This window comes from Bison bison, unplaced genomic scaffold, assembly GCF_000754665.1.
Source record: "Bison bison bison isolate TAMUID 2011002044 unplaced genomic scaffold, Bison_UMD1.0 scf7180017864263, whole genome shotgun sequence".
Lineage (NCBI taxonomy): Eukaryota > Metazoa > Chordata > Mammalia > Artiodactyla > Bovidae > Bison > Bison bison.
In genome coordinates this window covers 6,445,131-6,464,664 of record NW_011494835.1, presented here as the reverse complement: position 1 = coordinate 6,464,664, position 19,534 = coordinate 6,445,131, and the positions used below count along the sequence as shown (strand labels likewise).

Here is a 19,534-nt window from a genome sequence, read left to right as displayed (position 1 = left end):
TTTGAGCATGTTGATAATCTGGAAGGCATTGTTTTTCAATAGGCACAGGATTGCAAAGGAACCATAGCTGGTATGGAAGGAAGCTTTCCATGCACTGGTGAGGGCTTGAACACATTCTCCGTGAATTTCTAACTTCTCAGCTTCTCGAATCTTGCATCTGGAAGAGCTTCCTCTCTCATCCTAACCTACCTTTTGCTGACTAGAGAAGGATGAAGTTCTGACCTGGATATATATGTCTGGATGTCTCCTGCTTTTAGCCAAAGAAGCATCATTTACTCAGTAAACACTGGCTGAGTATCCATAACAGCATTGAACTTGTGCTAGGAAGTAGACCTAGGTAGTGGACATAACAGTGATATACTCCCCTCCCCTGGACACTACCCAGAGTGACTACCATTGCGGTCAGGCCAATTCAGGGCATATACCTATTTGTCCTTTGTTTTTTTCACCGTTAGTTACCAAAAAGTAAATTTTTCTGCAGATTCTAAAAATTATAAGACACTGTGAGGGCATGTACTTAATGTTTCTTGTGAAAACTAAAGTCAGAAGAAAATTTTCTTATGCAATTGTAGAAAGGCAAAAGACCATCCTATGCTAAGCAGGAAAGGTCGACTCCAGCAGGCCTGAAATCGGCCTGAGTTGTTTTACTGCAGTAAGACATACACTTGCATTGCATGGACTCCTGGTCAAAGCATGGCTCACACAGAATGACAGTTGCTCATATCCAGAGGTTTGAGAGCTTTCAATTATTCATTGATTAACAATGAGTGTAATGAGATTGAAGACTTTGCACTGGTCTCATTGAGACACCTGGAAGGCTCTCTCACTCCTCTAGTTATGCAGCAAGAATGTGCCTTCCTGAGTACCCAGGTATAAGACTCCCAGCTGAGAGCGTGTTTTGGATCACTCGTTTGAGGTGCTTTGTGTGCACACCCATTGTTCCTAGTCCCACAGAGAAAGCACACCTGGGCATGGTCCTTACAGAGGAAGCACAATTGGATCTCCCATCTGGCATCTCTGGACCCCTTGCCCTGAGCCAACCTTTGACTATGATGTGCTTCTTTACCTTTCGGCAGCTGAGGTGTCAATTTATTTTTTCACAGTAAATCGCAAATTTGTAAGCACAGTCATCTGGGGTCCTGCAATCCTTCCCCAGCAATAGAACCCTGTTTAACTGCCACTGGAAGTGTGCATATGCTGACCCGGACAGAGGCAAACAGCAGCTATGTGGGAGCACTACCAAAAGGTGGAAAGAATGGACTGCACTGTCCCTGAGGGAGGCAGGACAACTGGAAGAAATCTTCTACAGCCCCCAAGACATTTAATTCTCTGGCAAGTGTTCTTCGTGTTCGTTTTTAGACAAATAGAAAATGATGGTTTCACTGACACAAGCCATTAACTTTTCAGGTTATAAAAGTATAAAAATAATCTGAGCTGCAGCAGGCTAACAAAACAGATATTAATGAGTATCTCAGTGAATGAAATTAGGAAACTTACATATTTATTGCCCAGGTGTGGAGAGGATTCATCAAGCTGTCAGTTCTTGGTTTTTCCTTGTGCAGAGTGCTCCCCTAAAAACAAGATATGTTTTGCTCAGAGAGTGAATAAGGATGAAAATAAAAGTTTCTCAGCTTGTTTTTTTTCCAAGGAAAGTCCAATTTCCCCTCAAGAATGTCATCAGAGCCACAATTTACCTCTTGGTATTTATTGCCTGGAAATCCTTCACCAAGATTTATGAGCTTTTTTTGGCCATTGTTTATTTTTATCCTAGAGGAGTGATGCTGACTTGCTCCCTGCGGGTAGATGGTGTGAGCTGGGAGGTGATAGCAAGAGAGGCACCCAAGAGAACGAGTTATTGAATTTTGCTTGGTCCATGAGCTGGCTCTGCCTAAGCAAAACTATGTCATATATTTAAAGTGCCATTTTATCGGAAAAACATTCAAGGTTCCTCTGTTTAAATAATTCAGTGAGAGTTTTGTGAAAATGAATTTATAGGCTTACATGAATATTTTGATGACATACAAAGCAGTGTAGGGAACATTACTCAAAATAACAGCATCTTTCCATCATCTGATATAAAGATAAATATTAACTTAGGATGATGTGAAGCTGAAAGACCATGAGCATTTTCATGTGCTCTTGAATCTGTGGTCAAAGCCTTTCATATTACCTGTGTCTTTCATGTAGATTCAAGTATCAACATCAGTCATGCTTTACAAAACCAATATCGGTCAAGGTCTCCAGCTTTGAGAATAAATGTCATTGCTTTGCTCTGGCTTTTATCTGCCAGTTAGGACCATCTTCTGGGGACTCAACTGATTCATCTCTTACCTGCACTATCATGGGGATAATAGTACCAGAGATCTAAGAAGAACAAACCTGGGATTACCCTTCAATAGCTCCTTAAATTTTGTGTTTCAAGAAATGTCTGGCTCTGAGCATAGCCCTCATAGCTCCCGGCCCAGCACAACGCTTTGCTCACTGTTGCATATTTTACAAAAGGCACAGCACCTCCTGGAATCCATGGCTATAAAGTACAGGAATAAGAAGTAAACAAAAGAAACATTTATTGAACCCCTACCATCCACCAGAAGTCACATAAACAATTCATATGAAAATTACTACAATTGTTAATATCTCCCTTAATAACTCCCACAGTCTGTCTAGCTGGGAATAGAAAGTGTGAAGAGATTAAATAATTATATGATTCTAATAATACTTATAATGATGACATATATGGTAAAAGCAAACAAAATACAATTATACCTAGAAAAACACAACTGGAAGGAAATGCCAGTATTGATGCCAGGTTGTCTCTCATAAGTAATTTTTAATTTTTTCTATTCTCTGTTTTCTCCATTCTACATTATGCATATTGAGGTCAAATATTAAAATGGCAATTGAAGCCATTAAGAAATATTCCAAGGCAGCAGTGCATGCTGACTTGCCAAATCAACAGTTAGTGGAAAGACCATGTACATCTGGGACAGGCAAGGGAGCCTTAGTGCAAAGGCAGTTGTCGTTCAGTCCCTAAGTCGTGTCTGACTCTTTGCAACCCCATGAACTACAGCATGCCAGGCTTCCCAGTCCTTCACTATCTCCCAGAGTTAGTTCAAACTCAGGTCCATTGAGTAAGTGATGCCAACCAACCATCTCATCTTCTGTTGCCCTCTTCTCCTCCTGCCCTCAATCTTTCCTAGTATCAGGGTTTTTTCCATGAGTTGGCTCTTCACACCAGGTGGTCAAAGTATTGGAGCCTCAGGTTCAGCATCAGTCCTTCCAATGAATATTCAGGGTTGATTTCCTTTAGGCTTGACTGGTTTGATCTTGCTCTCCAAGAGACCCTCAAGAGGGTCCAAGAGGGTGCTAGTCTTCTCTGGCACGACAATTTGAAAGAATCAATTCTTTGGCACTCAGCCTTCTTTATAGTCCAACTCTCACATCCAAACATGACTACTGGAAAAACCATGGCTTTGACTATACAGACCTTTGTCGGCAAAGTGCTGTCTCTGCTTTTTAATACACGGTCTAGGTTTGTCATAGCTTTTCTTCCAAGAAGCAAGTGTCTTTTAATTTAGTGGCTGCAGTCACCGTCTGCATTGATTTTGGAGCCCAAGAAAATGAAATCTGACACTGTGTCCACTCTTTCCTCATCTATTCGCCATGAAGTGATAGGACTGGATGTCATTATCTTCGTTTTTTGAATGTTGAGTTTTAAGCCAGCTTTTTCACTCTCCTCTTTCACCTTCATCAGAGACTGAGTCAAAATTGAAGGGCTAAAAAGATAGATTTTGAATCTCTGTATGGCTTTATACATCTATGAATCTTTCGCTCATCTTTACAATTTTGTTCATTTCTACTTATAAATGAACTTTTATTTGTAAAAATAAACAGAAAAGTATATATTTAATGAATAATTACCATAACATACTAACTAGTGCTGGTATACTAACAATATATAAATAATGTGTAATTACCGCATTATTACCATGGTCAGGAGGGGCAGGTGGGAAAGACAAAGAAGACCAAGGTGCTGTCTCTCCTTAGTTCACGGAGGAGGACAGTGGGTAGGAGGTGAGTGACATCTGAAGAGTTTGTGTTATTAATACTAAATGGTTCAAAAATTGAGCAAGAGAAATCTGGCACATCATGGAAGGCATGCTGAAGTGTTGGAACTTAATATAAGATAATACAAATTTATCAGTGTTTTCTAAGAAAAGGAAAATTGTAATGATTTCAGATCTGCTTTTTCTCCCTTCAAAAGGTTCAAAATCAAGTAATACTTTGAAATTAAATTCAGTGTTACTGTGTTTCCTTTCTTTTGTGGAATCATGTATTCCTTAATTTAGGCAATTTTGTTCATATTTTTATAGCCTTACATGTTAAAAATGAGATAACCTATGTTAACTTTCTGACACATGGTGTAAGTGGGAATCAGTTTAAAATGCCTCATGTCACATGTATATTTTGCAATCAATCATGGTGATGTTTAACTTGGCAAGATTTTTAATTAAATCTGAGAGGCATCTTGTATGTTCTTATACAGGGCTTCGTGATCTGCTATGTTGGTGCTTATTTTTTTTTCTGAAAGCACATTCTCATGTATACTCAGGCTTTTTCTTTTACAATAAAGAAAGCTCCCAATTGAAATAATCAAACTTTAAACATTTATGGACTACATTTTCAACAAAAATATCTGGTTGAGAAAGATCAGACTTAGAGGAATCAGAAAATATGGATGGATAAACATCAAGACAATCAGAGGAGGAAGATTTGGGGCAAGAAACTGCTTTATCTGGAGAAAACATTCAGAACAATAACCATTAAGCATAGAAGGCTTATAAAAACCCAGGAAGTTTAGTATCCACTGGCATTTTCCCTGAAGGTGGGTTGCTACAGAGCTCTGTTTCCTTGGAAACATGATTTATTGACCTCTAAAATGGCAAAATTTATTCTGAGATACAAGACTGGAGGTTATAAATTGACCTTTGACTAATCCAATTAATTCTTAAGACCACTGAAGCTCAAATTTCATGTTACTAACCTTGGTGTGTTAATTAACGTATGTTTGTTGGTACGTTTCTTAGGCCATGTAGCAAATACCATGAAAAGTAACAACCATAAATTCTGAATGGTGGGTAGTCACATATTTGTTCTATCAAATTCTTTTCTGTATTTTTTAAATATTTAAAATTTTTTATATATGAGATAGAAATTTAGACTTTATTTTTATAATTATTTCAGACCTTATTCTAGTTATATTTTAGGAAAGATGTAACTATTAGGGAAGGGATATTTAGGTAAAAATAATTATGATACTGTAACTTCCTTTGAGTGTGGTGAGAATAATTTTATAAAGAAAGAATATTCAAATAAATCTCGAAAGATGGGAAGAGATGGAAAGAGATTTGTTTTCAGATGTTTCAGAAGCCATCAAGTCCTGTTAATGGTGGAGAGACTTTAATCAAGTTTAATAAAAACTGTGGTAGTACAAAAAGCATTTGGAAAGCAGTATGTTTTAGATTATCAGTTCTAGGCTATTGAAATCAACTCTGAGTCACCAATTTCACTTTAGCTCTATTACCAAATATTTTCTATAATCAGCTAGGTTGAGCTTTGAGAAGTTATTTTATTAAAAGAGATGTGCTTCCTAACTTGAGATTGGCAGAAATAAAAGTACCAAAGACTAGACATTTTTATTTCCATAGTAATATTTCCTCCTTAGACCTATGACCAGAAAAGCTACTTCTGAAGAAAAGGAAGTTTGGAGAGTTAAGGGCCTTCTGAACCATCCCATCATGGTTTACCCACTTATTATTGCAGTTACTACGAGAGTGGGTGATATCAGCTTATACAGAATTATCCCTGGGCTTTAAAGAAGAATCAGCAAATTTGCAACCAAGAAGCACAAGGTTCTCTGGCAATTTCCCCTTCCAAAAGTCTTGATTCTGGTGTCAATTATCATTTCCCTGGTAGACCAGGTGGTCCTGATCCTAACCCCCTCATCCCTGAAACAGCTATGGGCTTCCCTCCAGGGGCTTCTAGCTCAGAGCTTGGAGAGCCCCAGAAGCTGCCGAGCAATTTGGTTAAATTTCCCAAGAAATAAAGGAGAGTGCATGAAATTATTGTGATGCAGCTTACAAGATATAGGCAGATTCTGAGAACTTTTCTTGATAAACAGTGTGGTCACGCTCCAGATCCTCCATGAGCTTACTCATGATTAGTTCACATTCAGGCTTCTGGCCTGTCCCTTCCTGACCAAGCAGAATAGGCTTGGCTACTTAGTTAAAGCTGGTGAATAGCTAGGAGAAACTGGTGAGTGGTTTCCAAGTATCCTGTGAATGAATTTTACTCTTTCACTCATTCAGATCGTTACCTTTAAGAAAACAATGTGGGAATAAAGAACAGAAAGATACAACACTGAAAGTCTCAGGAAAATGCTCACATGAGGGATTTGGCCATGTCTCTGCAGATCTTGGGTGCCCTTGCTTCTCAGTTCTTGTTTGTAATTTGTTCTAATTTGAATCCTCTACCTGAAATTGGGACCCCTATCAGTCTTTGATATCTTGCTCTTGAATTGGGACTATATTTAGTCTTTTGTTTTACAAAATTGTTTTCTGCAATATATTTACAATGTTTATCATCTGATATCTTTCACTTTAACATAACATGTATTCTGGGACTACTTTGTATAGGTAAAATTGGGGTGGTTGAATATTTTAAGTATCTTGGATATAACTTGATATTTGTTAGAGCCACCTAGATTGTTTTGTAAAACTAAAATTACTTTTTATTTTCTTGTTTTGAAATATTGGAGTTTTAAATATTTGGTCTACTCAGTACAAAAAAGGAGTTTGCCTTTTTTTTTTAATTTTTAAAAGCTATCTAGCATCCCATTTTTCATTATTCTTGATACAAATATAACTCATACAAATCATATCTATATGTTGAAAAACTTTTTACATTTCAAACCAAACAAAATCAAAACCTAAGAAACTGGAAAAAGAAATATAAACTATATCAATAGAGAATTGTATTTTGTCCTCATTGAGAAGCTCAATTAAAATGATGTGAAATGATACAAGATATGATTTACATTTTAATTGATGAATCCAAGTTCCAAGTGGTTATACACAGCCATTACCAAAAATAACAAAACAACAATACTTAAAAAAAAAAACCCGTGGCATGCTTAATGTTTTTTCTGCCACTACTGCAGGATAGAAAATGCCTCTAGTCATCACTCATTCTTTAGAATACATCTACATGCAACCTATCAAAGTCAGATAGTCTAATATCTTATCCCAAATGATATTTCTAGGGCTCACTTTTCCTTCATAGGAGAATTTCTTTATTTCTTGGGGTTAATAATTATTTCTAAAGAAGTTATGCTTTTTTATTGTGGTAACAAACAAAATTCAAGTTAGATTTTGAAATAACCATTTTTCATCTGATCAACATATTGGGAGCTTACCAGACTCATGAGAAATTGTCTTAACAGTGAGAAGCTTCACACTCTCTTTATCGGACTGAGGTCTATTTGAAACAGAAAACATTAAGTTAATACCACAGTAATTAGTATTACATATCTGTGAAACAAAGAAAACATAATATAAACAGAAAGACAAAATACATATACATGTATATTTTTAGGTGTTTCTGTTGCAAAACTTGTGTCTCTTCATATACAGACACAAACTTTTAAAGCACTTTCACTTCTGGAATCAAGTCAATAAATCTCTCTCATTCTGTTACAGTGACGATCATCAGATAAACTAAATGTCAAAATGGGTCATATGAAACACTTGTCTCAGAGTCCATTTTACACGTGCCTTCATTTCTGAATTGTGAGGAGGAAGACATAGAAGAGTTTCCAAACCTTTTAGACCGGTCTGAGTTCTGGGGACATTCATTTTCATGGGATCGTGGATATTGCGGTGTAGTGTCTGAACTGTCTATTTCAACAAGAGTTCCCACCTAACCCTTCTCAGTTCAAAATAGTTTTAAACCCCAGTTCCTCTCCTTGGACATTTCAAGAACCTATACTTTAAATTTGGAAGGCCAGGTGGTATAGGGACATTATTCTTAAAGTTTATGACCCAGTGAATATACAAAAACACCCACAATTAAGCAGGCTATAAAGACAGGTCAACACAGAAAACACAGAATTTGGTTTTGACATTAAAATAGTGTGTCTCTTTGCCGCATCTTGATTGTAGCGCTTGACTGGATTGCTAAGGACCGCTTTGTTTGTTTTAATCAAGCCCGAGCAGGGTAACCATTTGCTGTTAAAGTAAAGCCACTCAGAGCTCTCTCAAGGTGCAGGCACGATTTTACCTAATTGTGAGAAGCATATTGAAAATTTCTATGGGAAAGCTATTTTAAAAATCTAGATATGTTTGTCTATGATTTTTTTCCTCATGGCTGTATTCACTCCTCTATCTTCCTTTTCAACTTTTTATTTGTAATTTTACCACTTTATCCAAGCTTAAGAGGAATCTTCTCTTTTAGTTGTTGGGATTTCTCTTTTGAATAGAGAAAGCTCCCTGACAAATAGGTGGCCAAATCCCAGATATTGTACCTTCTACCCAAACGCTTTAAAAAACAAAAGTATGAGTAGAGGATCAATGCTTTTCCTTATGTAAAAAATAGAGCTTCCAGAAAAAAAAAAATGATGCAGAGTTACTTACTGTTCATTTCCATTTTCCTGTGTGCCTAGGAGATGAGGAAATTGTTATTAGAATTGCTAACAGCTTGGCTACAAAAACCCTGAGACTCCTGCCACTTTCTATGCAAAGATGCTTCTAAAGCCAATTCTTAACTTTTTAATCTCTCCCCCTATTCCTTGTCCCACTGATCATTTCCTCGGAGATGGTTACCACTCATTCCTCAGTCACAGCTAATACATTCACGGTCTAGTCTCAAATAGGCCAACTCTACTGAACTGGGTTCTGGACTGATTTTAACCTTATCGTTTCATAGCACAGTGTGGAATATTATCTATTATCACACATTCCACAGACACCAAAACCTGTCTCCATTTATTTCAATATCTCTGAAAACAAATTAGCCTCAAAGTCTTGAATTACCTTTTCAGAACTGAGAATTGATTTTTTGGCTTTTCTTTATACGTTGCTCTTTCTGGGGACCCAAATCTCCATATCTGTTGTGAGCCACAAGGCAGATATTGCTTCTAATTGCATCTGAAGCCCATGGATTCAGCCTCTCAAAAGTACCCTGAAAAATGTCACTGAGGCTACTAACTGCAGCTAATCTTCCACCCCCTTTGCCAGGCTGGTCCACAAGCATTTGGTTAGACTGTGAACACAGGGTGATTCATTTTGCATAGGACCATAGCCTCGTTGGAGCAGGAGGTGCTGGTCAAAACTTGCATTAATCTATGGCCTATTAGTCAAAATAGTTAATGGAATTGCTTAAAGTCCTTGCTTTCTTCCTGATTTTGCTGTGATTTATTCCATGGCTACTGGTTTTTATCTCTTAGATTTCCTTTCACATCTAAGATAGCTCTGGTCATCAGGATATGCCTTTGAATATCATTCTCCTGACTTTGACCATTATTATCTTATAAAGACCTTGATTTCCACTCAAGTTTTGGCTACTTCTATTTCTGTCACGTTGGCTAAGATACTCCAACATATGCTGTTTACCAACTAGATCTAACTTCATCTTTCCTACCATCAGTTAAATGTTTTAACAATATTTAAAAACTCCCACTATAACTGTTACATATGATATCACCTGTAATGCTCATAGCCTTGTTGCAGGATGAACAGATATTTTCTTGTATGCTTGCTTTAATGTCTTTCCTTAGAAGACTGTAATATGGGTTCACTAGCAGACAGATGCACACCAGCAGATTACTTCATGCATACATGCCATTCTCAATAGGGTTAAGGTTCACACTACTGTCAGCATCATCCAGGTAAGTTTAGTTTCATACAAAAACCTCTGATTCATGTTGGCTTCCAGAGAGTAGAGTAGGTTTACGAATTTTCTGAACTTAATGAAGTCTCACCCACATACTTGAAGAGCGATTAACTGCAGGTGTTTTATGGCGCTAATTTAAGGTAACAATGCTGTAAATTCTGTGTAGAAAACAAAGCTGACAACAATCAAATGGATTTGGCTAATTGTCCAACTGCCCAATTTGGTTATAAACTACTTCCTGTCTTCAGAATAATTCCATAGTGGTAGGAATCTTACACGTTTTTTCCCTAAATGGTATGGTTCATCATCACCAACTTTTCAAATAATTTATTTACAAATCTCCCTATGCAAAGCAGTGTTTCAGTACACAGTATTTTTACAAATGAATGCTGCTTTGTAAAAGTTTTACAAAAATTTTTTTTTACAAAAAAAGTTTTACAAAATTTTTACAAATTTTTTTCCTATTCTATATACTCAGCACTCTCTGTTTTCTACTTGATTGGTTGATTTCCTGATTGGTGGTTTAGGAACTTAGAGAAATCAAACTGGTTTATAAAAATGCTACTTCCCCTCTGGAAACTGAGTGAGGAAACATAGTTCAGACATTATTAAGAAGTTTATTCACTTAACTCCCAAAGGGAAAGACATTGATTTGTTTTCTTCTTATTTTCCAGCAAGAGCTAAAATGAACACTGCTGTTTTCATCTCGTTACTTCCCTTTGCACTGTCAGGCACAGGCACCAAGCTGTCCACACCCTGCAGGGTCAGGGACTGGCCTCAGGAGCAGCGTTCATTAGTGTCCTGGGGCACACTGTCCACACGGCAACCGAGAAAGAGCATGGCTCGTATATGCTCTAAAAATGAGTGATTCTTACTCTTTTAACAGTCTATGAGTCTTAGGTAGAGTTCTATTAGGGAACTATTTAGAATTAAAGTGAGGAAAGGAAAGGTTTTATTTCACTAAAATTTACAAGATTCAGTAAGGCTCTCTCTGCTCTGTGTTACCCACAATGCAACGTGAGTGATATGTAGTTTGTGACTTGGAGGGGTTGTCTGATGCTATGGACTGAAAGTTTGTGTTCCCCTAACATTCAGACTTCCCTGGTGGCTCAGATGGTAAAGCGCCTGTCTACAATGCAGGAGACCTGGGTTCGATCCCTGGGTCAGGAAGATCCCCTGGAGAAGAAAATGGCAATCCACTCCAGTACTATTGCCCGGAAAATCCCATGGACAGAGGAGCCTGGTAGGCTACAGTCCATGGGGTAGCAAAGAGTCGGACATGACTGAGCGACTTAGTCTAGTCTAGTCTAACATTCATATGTTAAATCTTGATGCCCAATATAATGGTATTAGGATGCTGGGCCTTTGGAAAGCAATTAGGTCATGAGGGAAGAGTCCTCAGGAAAGGCTTTGTGCCCTTGTTAAAAAGACCCTGAGAGTTCTGTTGTCCCTTCTCCCACGTGAAGACACAGGCAGGTATAAAAACCAGGAAGAGTGTGTTCATCAGACGTCAAATCTGATGGTGCTTTGCTTGAACTTAGGCTCCAGAACTGTGAGAATTAAATTTTTGTTGTTTAAGTCATCTAGTCTACAGCATTTTTGTTACAACAGCCTAAACAGAATAAGATGTTTGACTTGCAGAGGAAGTAGGCTTATACAGAAGTAACTACACTATAATGTGATAAATAATATCTATAGAGTCAAATTCTACAGAGTCAAAACACTCTACTCTGCTTAAAGAGATGAGATGTTAAAAAAATATAGATTAAATCTGCTTTTAAGGTAAATCCTAATGAATAAGAAGGTGATTAGGTGTATTATAAAAGTTAAGCAGCGGGCTGGACAATCTAGGAGAAGGAATAACATGGATGAAGCAGAATACATGGAGCTCCATTATATTAATACAACCAGGAAGGTGTCTGAAATGAGAAGACAGATAAAAGTTTAAGGTAACATAGGCGAGTTTCTGGGAACTGAAGGGGGATTTAGACAAGCATCCAATGAAGAGTGCTCAAGTTCCTAGAACAGAAAAAAAGACTGAATAAAGATTGAAAGTAATTTGAATAAAATGGGGATTTCAGTTAATAATATATCAATTTTGGTTAATTGTGGCAATTATATCATACTAATGTAAGAGTTTAATAATAAAGGTATTATTAATTATTATTAAGGGAACTCTCTGCAACTATCTTCGCAACTTTTCTGTAAACCTAAATCTATCCTTAAGGTTAAAAGTTTATTTTTAAAAACACTTTAAAATAAAATGCAATTAGGGGAGCCATAAATATTCAAGAAGCAGGGAGGAGAAGATGAAACAGCAAAAAGAAGAAAACAAACAGTGAGGATGTAAAAGAAGGCCGTGTCATATCAAATGAAAGAAGCAAGACTTTTCGTTGCTAATGGAGAGATTAAGGAGGATCACAAAGAATTGTGGAACTAGAATCCCTCTAAAAATGGCAATAGTGTTCAATCTGGAAGAACTAATTAAATTAGTAGAACACAACAGTCCTGGAAGACACCTTCATAGGAAGGAAGCTGTGCCTCCCAAGAGGGAAGTAAGACACAAAACACTCTTCTTGAAATTATGGGTCCCACAGGGAAATTATGGGTCCCAGTATTTCTCTTTATTCTGTTACATGGTAATGGAACAAGTCTTCACTATAGCTAAGGCATGTCATTTTATGCCATCTTTAGTACCATACTCCCCAACCAGCCACAAAACTAGGACTTTTTCTTTAAAAAGAATGTGCCTGTATTCTATAATATCCGCCATTAGTGAAAGTGTTAGTCACTCAGTCGTGTCCGACTCTGTGACCCCATGGACTGTAGGCTGCCAGGCTCTTCTGTCCGTGGAATTCCCCAGGCAAGAATGATGGAGTGGGTAGCCATTCCCTTCTCCAGTGGATCTTCCCGACCCAGGGATAGAACTCAGGTCTCTGGCATTGCAGGCAGATTTTTTTTTTTTACCATCTGAGCCACCAGGGAAGCCCCCACCTACCATTAGTAGTTAATTCCTTACATTCACCAGCACTCAATTGATTCCTACCCTTTCTCTGTATTTCTGTGATCAACCAATATAGCATTTCGTTCTTGCGTACATTTCCTCTCTCTCACTAAGAGTTTAAATTCAAGTTTAGGCTGAGCAACCATATTCTCCTTTTAGGAAAACAAAATGAAACAAAACATGGTTACCTACCTGGGTCTGTCTTCCAGCACATTCGATACAAACCCACCAGAACGAAGACTGAAAGTGTTATTACAATCAAAGCAATAACAATGGGCAAAATAATACCTAAAAAGTATTGGAGACATTGTCAGTTAGAGTGGGTATTGAATCTCACAACACATGGTTTATGAACTGAGAGAAAGCATGCATGCTTCCTTTCTTCTTTAAACATCATTCTATTAAAAACATTACATTTTAAGCAAAGAAGATATATCTGATTCATGGGTTATGCTTTAGTTGTTATTTCTGATGTACCCACTTGATGTCAGTCTTGTAGCCTTTCTGAAATAAAACTCCAAATCTAAGGAAGACTCTCTTGGTGACTGAAGGAATGAGGAAATGGGAGACTGACCACACAGACGATGTCCCTTAGAACCAGACACATATGCATGCTTTATATTCTTCGCTACTTTACATTGAGGCTACTAATGTATAGTTTGGATGAAGGGAGTCAAAAGCACAAACTTCTAATTAGAAGATAAAAAGTACTAGGGATATAATGTACAACTTGCTAAATATATTAATAATTAACACTGTTGTATGTTATATATTCACTGCTGTAGGTATGAATATTCATTAGAAGGACTGATGCTGAAACTGAAGCTCCAACATTTTGGCCATCTGATGCAAAGCGCTGACGTATTAGAAAAGACCCTGATGCTGGGAAAGAGTGAAGGCAGGAGGAGAAAGGGATGACAGAGGACGAGATGGTTGGATGGCATCACTGACTCAAAGAACATGAGTTTGAACAAGCTCTGAGAGATGGTGAAGGACAGGGAAGCCTGGCGAGCTGCAGACCATGGGGTCACAAAGAGTTGGACACGACTAAGTGACTGAAAGACAACAAATGTTATATATGAAAGTTAAGAGAGTAATGAAATCTTGAATTCTCATCACAATATTTTTATATTTCTTTAATTTTATATATATATGAGATGATAGATGTTTACTATTGTGATAAGTTTTATGATGTAAGTACCGTTTAAGCTTATACAATGTTGTATGTCAATTGTAGCTCAATAAAACTAAAAGAAAACAAGATATATCTCTTACTGGTTCTATTGAAAATACTCTGGTCATAAAGCTGACTTCCTAAGAAAATCACAAATATCTTTCTGTAATAATATCTGAAAATTAGAACATAACTGAATATAAATGGATATTACAGTGCAACAACGTGGTCTAAGAAATATGTGTGTATTTATGAATGTCTACTTGTGGGTGTGGTGCTGCTGCCATAGTAATTAGGGTGAGTTTTTCCTGTTCTTATTAAGAGAGGGGTTTTGCTGTGTGTTTTAGAATTTGCCTTCTTGTCTGGCAGTGACTTCCCAGGTTAAAACAAGAGTGATGAAAGGAAAAAGCTGTCACAGGAATTTAAGTAGAGATACAGAAGTTACAGTTACTAGTCAGGTGTTCTCATCTACTTGCATATGTAATGCTTATATTTATCAGGGGTTGAGAATAGCTCTCCAATTCATTTGTAGGGTGGGTTACACTTCACTGTTATGGTTAAATAATTGTTTTAAGCAGGTCTTGCTGGGTTCATATTAGATCTTGCATGTGGTCACTAGTGCATCCTGAAATAAAGATGCCATGACACAGCAGCTCCATAAATGCGGTGCTGACTTCTTCAATGGGATGACTTTACCTAAACCTAAGACAATCTTTTTTCATCACAGCTGCATATATATATATATTCATCTTATTCTTAATTTCCAGGGAAATTCATGAATATCCTCTCTATTCAGTGTTAGTATATACAGTATGTTATAAGATTATATATATATGTTTTTGCTAAAATGGAGAATTTCTTAAAAGGCTGTTTTTGACATTAAGATAAAGTTCTGTAAAGGTGAATTTTCATTTTTATGGAGATCTCTGCCTGTGCATTTTGGCTTATTTGAGGCTAGCCCCATCAATTCACCGTGACCTCTGGTGGTAATTGCTTGGCACTAAGGTAAGGAAGGAGCCTGGTGGGCTGCAGTCCATGGGGTCGTTAAGAGTTGGACACGACTGAGTGACTTCACTTTCACTTTTCACTTTCATGCACTGGAGAAGGAAATGGCAACCCACTCCAGTGTTCTTGCCTGGAGAATCCCAGGGACGGGGGAGCCTGGTGGGCTGCCGTCAATGGGGTCGCACAGAGTTGGGCACGACTGAAGCGACTTAGCAGCAGCAGCAGCAGCAAAGTAAGGGAAAAAATGCTCAAAGTGTATTTATTAAAACAAGATTCAATAGAAGAAAACTTTCGAAGCAGTTATATGGGATTATAATGGGATTGCAGGTTAAGTAAAGTTGAGAAAAGGCTGTTTATAGTTGAATCCTTTCCCTTACTGGTGACATTCAAACATTCTGCAGATCTACTTACTGCATTGAATGAAGATATATGTGTTACTCACTGGAATAAGAGGGGCTGGTTGTAGAAGCGCTTGCATTTTTTGCATTCTCAAGGCCTATTATTTTAAGAAAAAAAAAATGTCAGCTTAGGTTAATGTGTGCCAGTCCTCATAAGCCTTCCCTCACCTCCCCACTTCTCTATTTAGGTAGCCTCTGTGATGGATAGGTATGAAGCTTCGAGTGAAAACATTTTATCTCATTCTGAAAGAGTCCTGTGTTATGACTCGAGATTGGTAGGGAGTTAATGTATACAGTCTGAAGAGTTTGGACACAAGCACATACCCGTGAAGCCATCCCCACAATCAAGGTAACAGACACAGCCATCCCCTCCAAAAGTCTCCTCATGCCCCCTCCCGTTCTGAGAATGTGCAGTCTGGCTTTCTCTATCAGTTATATCTCAGTAGTCTGTTTTTTTAAATTGGTGACATTTTCTTGGTGAGGAGTAGTCAAGCAAAGCAAGCTTCCACTCATGCACACAGAATTCATACCTTGAGACGGGGAGATGTGTTCCGCAGTTGTAACTGATATTGAGGATAATGTAGCGGTTCTGAAAGATGATGCTTCTGGTGGTGAAGTGTTAACTGTAGGAAAATAATAAATCTAGAGTCAGAGTCAGATTATAGTATTTACTTTTCTTTCTGGATTTCTTTGCAGATTCAAAACGTTGGCATTTTGGATGATCTGTAAAAACCGTTTATCACTGAATAATGGGATACAAACAACTGTACATTAAATCATGTGTTCCTCCTGTATAGATGATTAAATTTGGCATGACAAAGCCTGGGTGTTAGTATTATACCTTCAAGAACTGGCCAGAAATAAAACTTGAACAAGTTTATCATTTTAGACTATAGCCCATATCACCTACTGTAAGAGGTGTAAGTCTCTTGAAAAGTGAAAGTTGAAAGTTAGTCACCCAGTCGTGTCTGACTCTTTGAGATCCCATGAACTGAGCCCACCAGGCTCCCCCGTCCATAGAATTCTCCAGGCAAGAGTACTGGAGTAGGTTGCCATTTCTTTCTCCAAGGGATCTTCCTGACTCAGGGATCGAACCTGGGTCTCCTGCATTGCAGGGAGATTCTTTACCATGTGAGCTACTGCTGCTGCTGCTGCTAAGTCTGAGCTACTAGGGAAGCCCTTAGTCGTGTCCAGCTCTTTGTGACCCTATGGAGTGTAGCCCACCAGGTTCCCTTGTCCATGGAATTCTCTAGGCAAGATACAAGATACTGGAGTAGGTTGCCCATTTCCTCCTCCAGGGGTTCTTCCTGACTGGGGAATCAAATCCCAGTCTCCTGCATTTCAGGCAGACTGTTTACTGTCTGAGCCACCAGGGGACGGGATGCAAATCAATGCAAAAGCATTCATCACATTTTAGATATTACAACTTTGAGTGATACTGATTTTTTTTTTTATTATTATAAATACTTAAACTGAACAGAAATGCAGTTTATAGTGTTCTTTAGTGGTCAAGGAGAAAGACTGCAATGGAGGCTCTGACTGGAAGAACTGGGGGAAAAAATGATGGAAGATCCCTTCATTTTTATCTTGAAAGCTCAGCAGTGATTTATACTTGTTTGGTTTCTCCAGAGCGACTGCTGCTTGGATGCATGTCCACTGCTCTTTTTTTCCATGGAAAATATTATTTTTAGATTGTTATTATTTGTTGGCTTGGGTGAATATCTGCCATCTTTCATCAGAATGACTCAAACAAAAAAATAATAAATAAAAATGCATTATTCAAAATTCATAAATCTCAATAAATTTCAAGGAAATATAGATAATTAAATGTTTTCTAAGTGTACAGCATTTATTCTCATGAATCTGTAATAAAATGTAATTTGTATCTGGAAAAGATTTTGAAAAATCATTCTATTTTTCTTCAAGTATGAAGTAGTATCTTTTAATCACACGTGTTTGCCTTGTCTCTATAGTGCATTGCATGTTCCTGGAGTGTGAGGGCCATCATTCCCACCATTCACATGGAGTTCTGACTACAGTGGGTGTGCAATAAAGTATAACTGACTGCTCAGATGATGTAAGAGTCATCTAATTATGGCCCCTTAGGAATATGAAGATCATGTACCAGTACATAAAAGAAATAGATGTTGCCTGTGACTGCCTGGGATCTTTCTCTCTTTGCCACCCACAGCCCAGCACGCACTGCATGCTTATGCATTTCTGACATCCGTGGGGGAAGAAAAATGTTAAGAGTCTGTACAGTTCTTTCTATGCAAGAGATCTGTGGGAGGAAGCTAGATATATGCCCATAAGAACAAAGAAAAATGTCAGGCTAGTGCACTGAGCAGGCAGAAAAAGGAATTTTAAAGATAAGAGTAGGAAATAGCTGAAAGCTTGGTACTTAGCTGCTTTTACCAGTGTCAAGTGTTCTAGTAAAGATGAATGCTCTTTTGGTTGTGTTGGTAGAGAATAAGATGGCTGATTAAATAACCAAAGGCATTAATCCTCCTGGGATTTCCCAAGGATTAATTTTCAACACTCCACATTCTACCTTATTACCTTCTCATAGGCAGGCTAAGTGGTGGCAACAGTTCTGAGTATAATCTATCTGGATCAGATGAAACTCCAAGCTTTTCTACTTAAAATGTGTTGACTATCCAGTGCCGTTGGGAGAAGGCAATGGCACCCAACTCCAGTACTCTTGCCTGGAAAATCCCATGGATGGAGGAGCCTGGTAGGCTGTAGTCCATGGGGCCGCTAAGGGTCGGACATGACTGAGCGACTTCAATTTCACTTTCCACTTTCATGCATTGGAGAAGGAAATGGCAACCCACTCCAGTGTTCTTGCCTGGAGAATCCTATGGTCGGAGAAGCCTGGTGGGCTGCAGTCCATGGGGTCACACAGAGTTGGACACAACTGAAGAGACTTAGTAGTAGTAGTAGTATCCAGTGCTGTTATTGCTAATGATCCACAGGTGGGCAATAGGGTTAACTCCTTTTTAAAAAATATTTATTTATTTGGCACATGGCACAGGGGCTCAGTAGTTGCCCCACTCTGTGGCATGTGGGATTTTAGTTGGCAAACCAGGGATTAAACCTGAATCCCCTGCATTGGAAGGCAGATTCGTAACCACTAGACCATCACAGAAGTCCCTAGAATTAATATTTTTAAAAGGGGATATGTTGGCTCCTTGAATAAATATTTAATTTTTTTCTTATAACCACTACCTGTAGTTAAAAAATCAACACATACACACACATACACACAAACACACTTCACCTCTATTACACTGAATGCCTTCTTGTGTTTTCTAAACTCTTTTACTTCTTTTTAAAAAATATTAGTCATGACCCACTTAAAGGGAATTAACTTATAATTTGAGAAACCCTGTCCATTAGCATGAACACACTGATAAAATGACAGGTCTTGGCTGAATTCATAAATTGTCAGTTTACTGTGATTCTTTATGCAATTAAGACGGAGGGAGCCATGATACATGCAGAGCTGATGACTTTTGTGGATCTCACTGAGACTCTTACTATCCCACATTACTCCTAAAGCAATATCAGCAGAGGAGGTACAAGAGACGTGCAGTGGATGGATAAGAGCACAATTCTGAAGACTGAGCCCCTGGGCTCAAATGTGACTTGAGCACTTACTTGCTGTGGAATCTTAGGCAAGGCACTTCAACTCTGTGTCTGAGTTTCCACATCTAAAAAGATGTTTAGGGCAGACATACTGGAATTTGAAGTCAAGTGGGCCTTAGAAAGCATCACTATGAACAAAGTTAGTGGAGGTGATGGAATTCCAGTTGAGCTATTTCAAATCCTGAAAGATGATGCTGTGAAAGTGCTGCACTCAATATGCCAGCAAATTTGGAAAACTCAGCAGTGGCCACAGGAATGGAAAAGGTCAGTTTTCATTCCAGTCCCAAAGAAAGGCAATGCCAAATAATGCTCAAACTATCGCACAATTGCACTCATCTCACACGCTAGTAAAGTAAT

The 19,534-nt window shown here is 38.1% G+C and overlaps 1 protein-coding gene across 3 annotated transcripts in view; it reads right to left on the bottom strand.

The window, feature by feature from the left end:
• Positions 1 to 19,534, bottom strand: part of EMCN (endomucin) — a 125,247-nt gene that overhangs the window by 7,730 nt on the left and 97,983 nt on the right. The window contains exons 6-11 of one of the 3 annotated variants that reach the window (XM_010848293.1): positions 16,060 to 16,152; positions 15,574 to 15,627; positions 13,145 to 13,240; positions 8,691 to 8,715; positions 7,475 to 7,536; positions 1,498 to 1,571 (exon numbers count right to left, since the gene is read on the bottom strand). In XM_010848293.1, coding sequence (XP_010846595.1) covers positions 1,537 to 1,571; positions 7,475 to 7,536; positions 8,691 to 8,715; positions 13,145 to 13,240; positions 15,574 to 15,627; positions 16,060 to 16,152 — 365 coding nt within the window. In that variant the 3' untranslated portion in view covers positions 1,498 to 1,536. The remainder of the gene's footprint in view (positions 1 to 1,497; positions 1,572 to 7,474; positions 7,537 to 8,690; positions 8,716 to 13,144; positions 13,241 to 15,573; positions 15,628 to 16,059; positions 16,153 to 19,534) is intronic. The other 2 variants (XM_010848291.1, XM_010848292.1) reach the window with 2 other exon arrangements.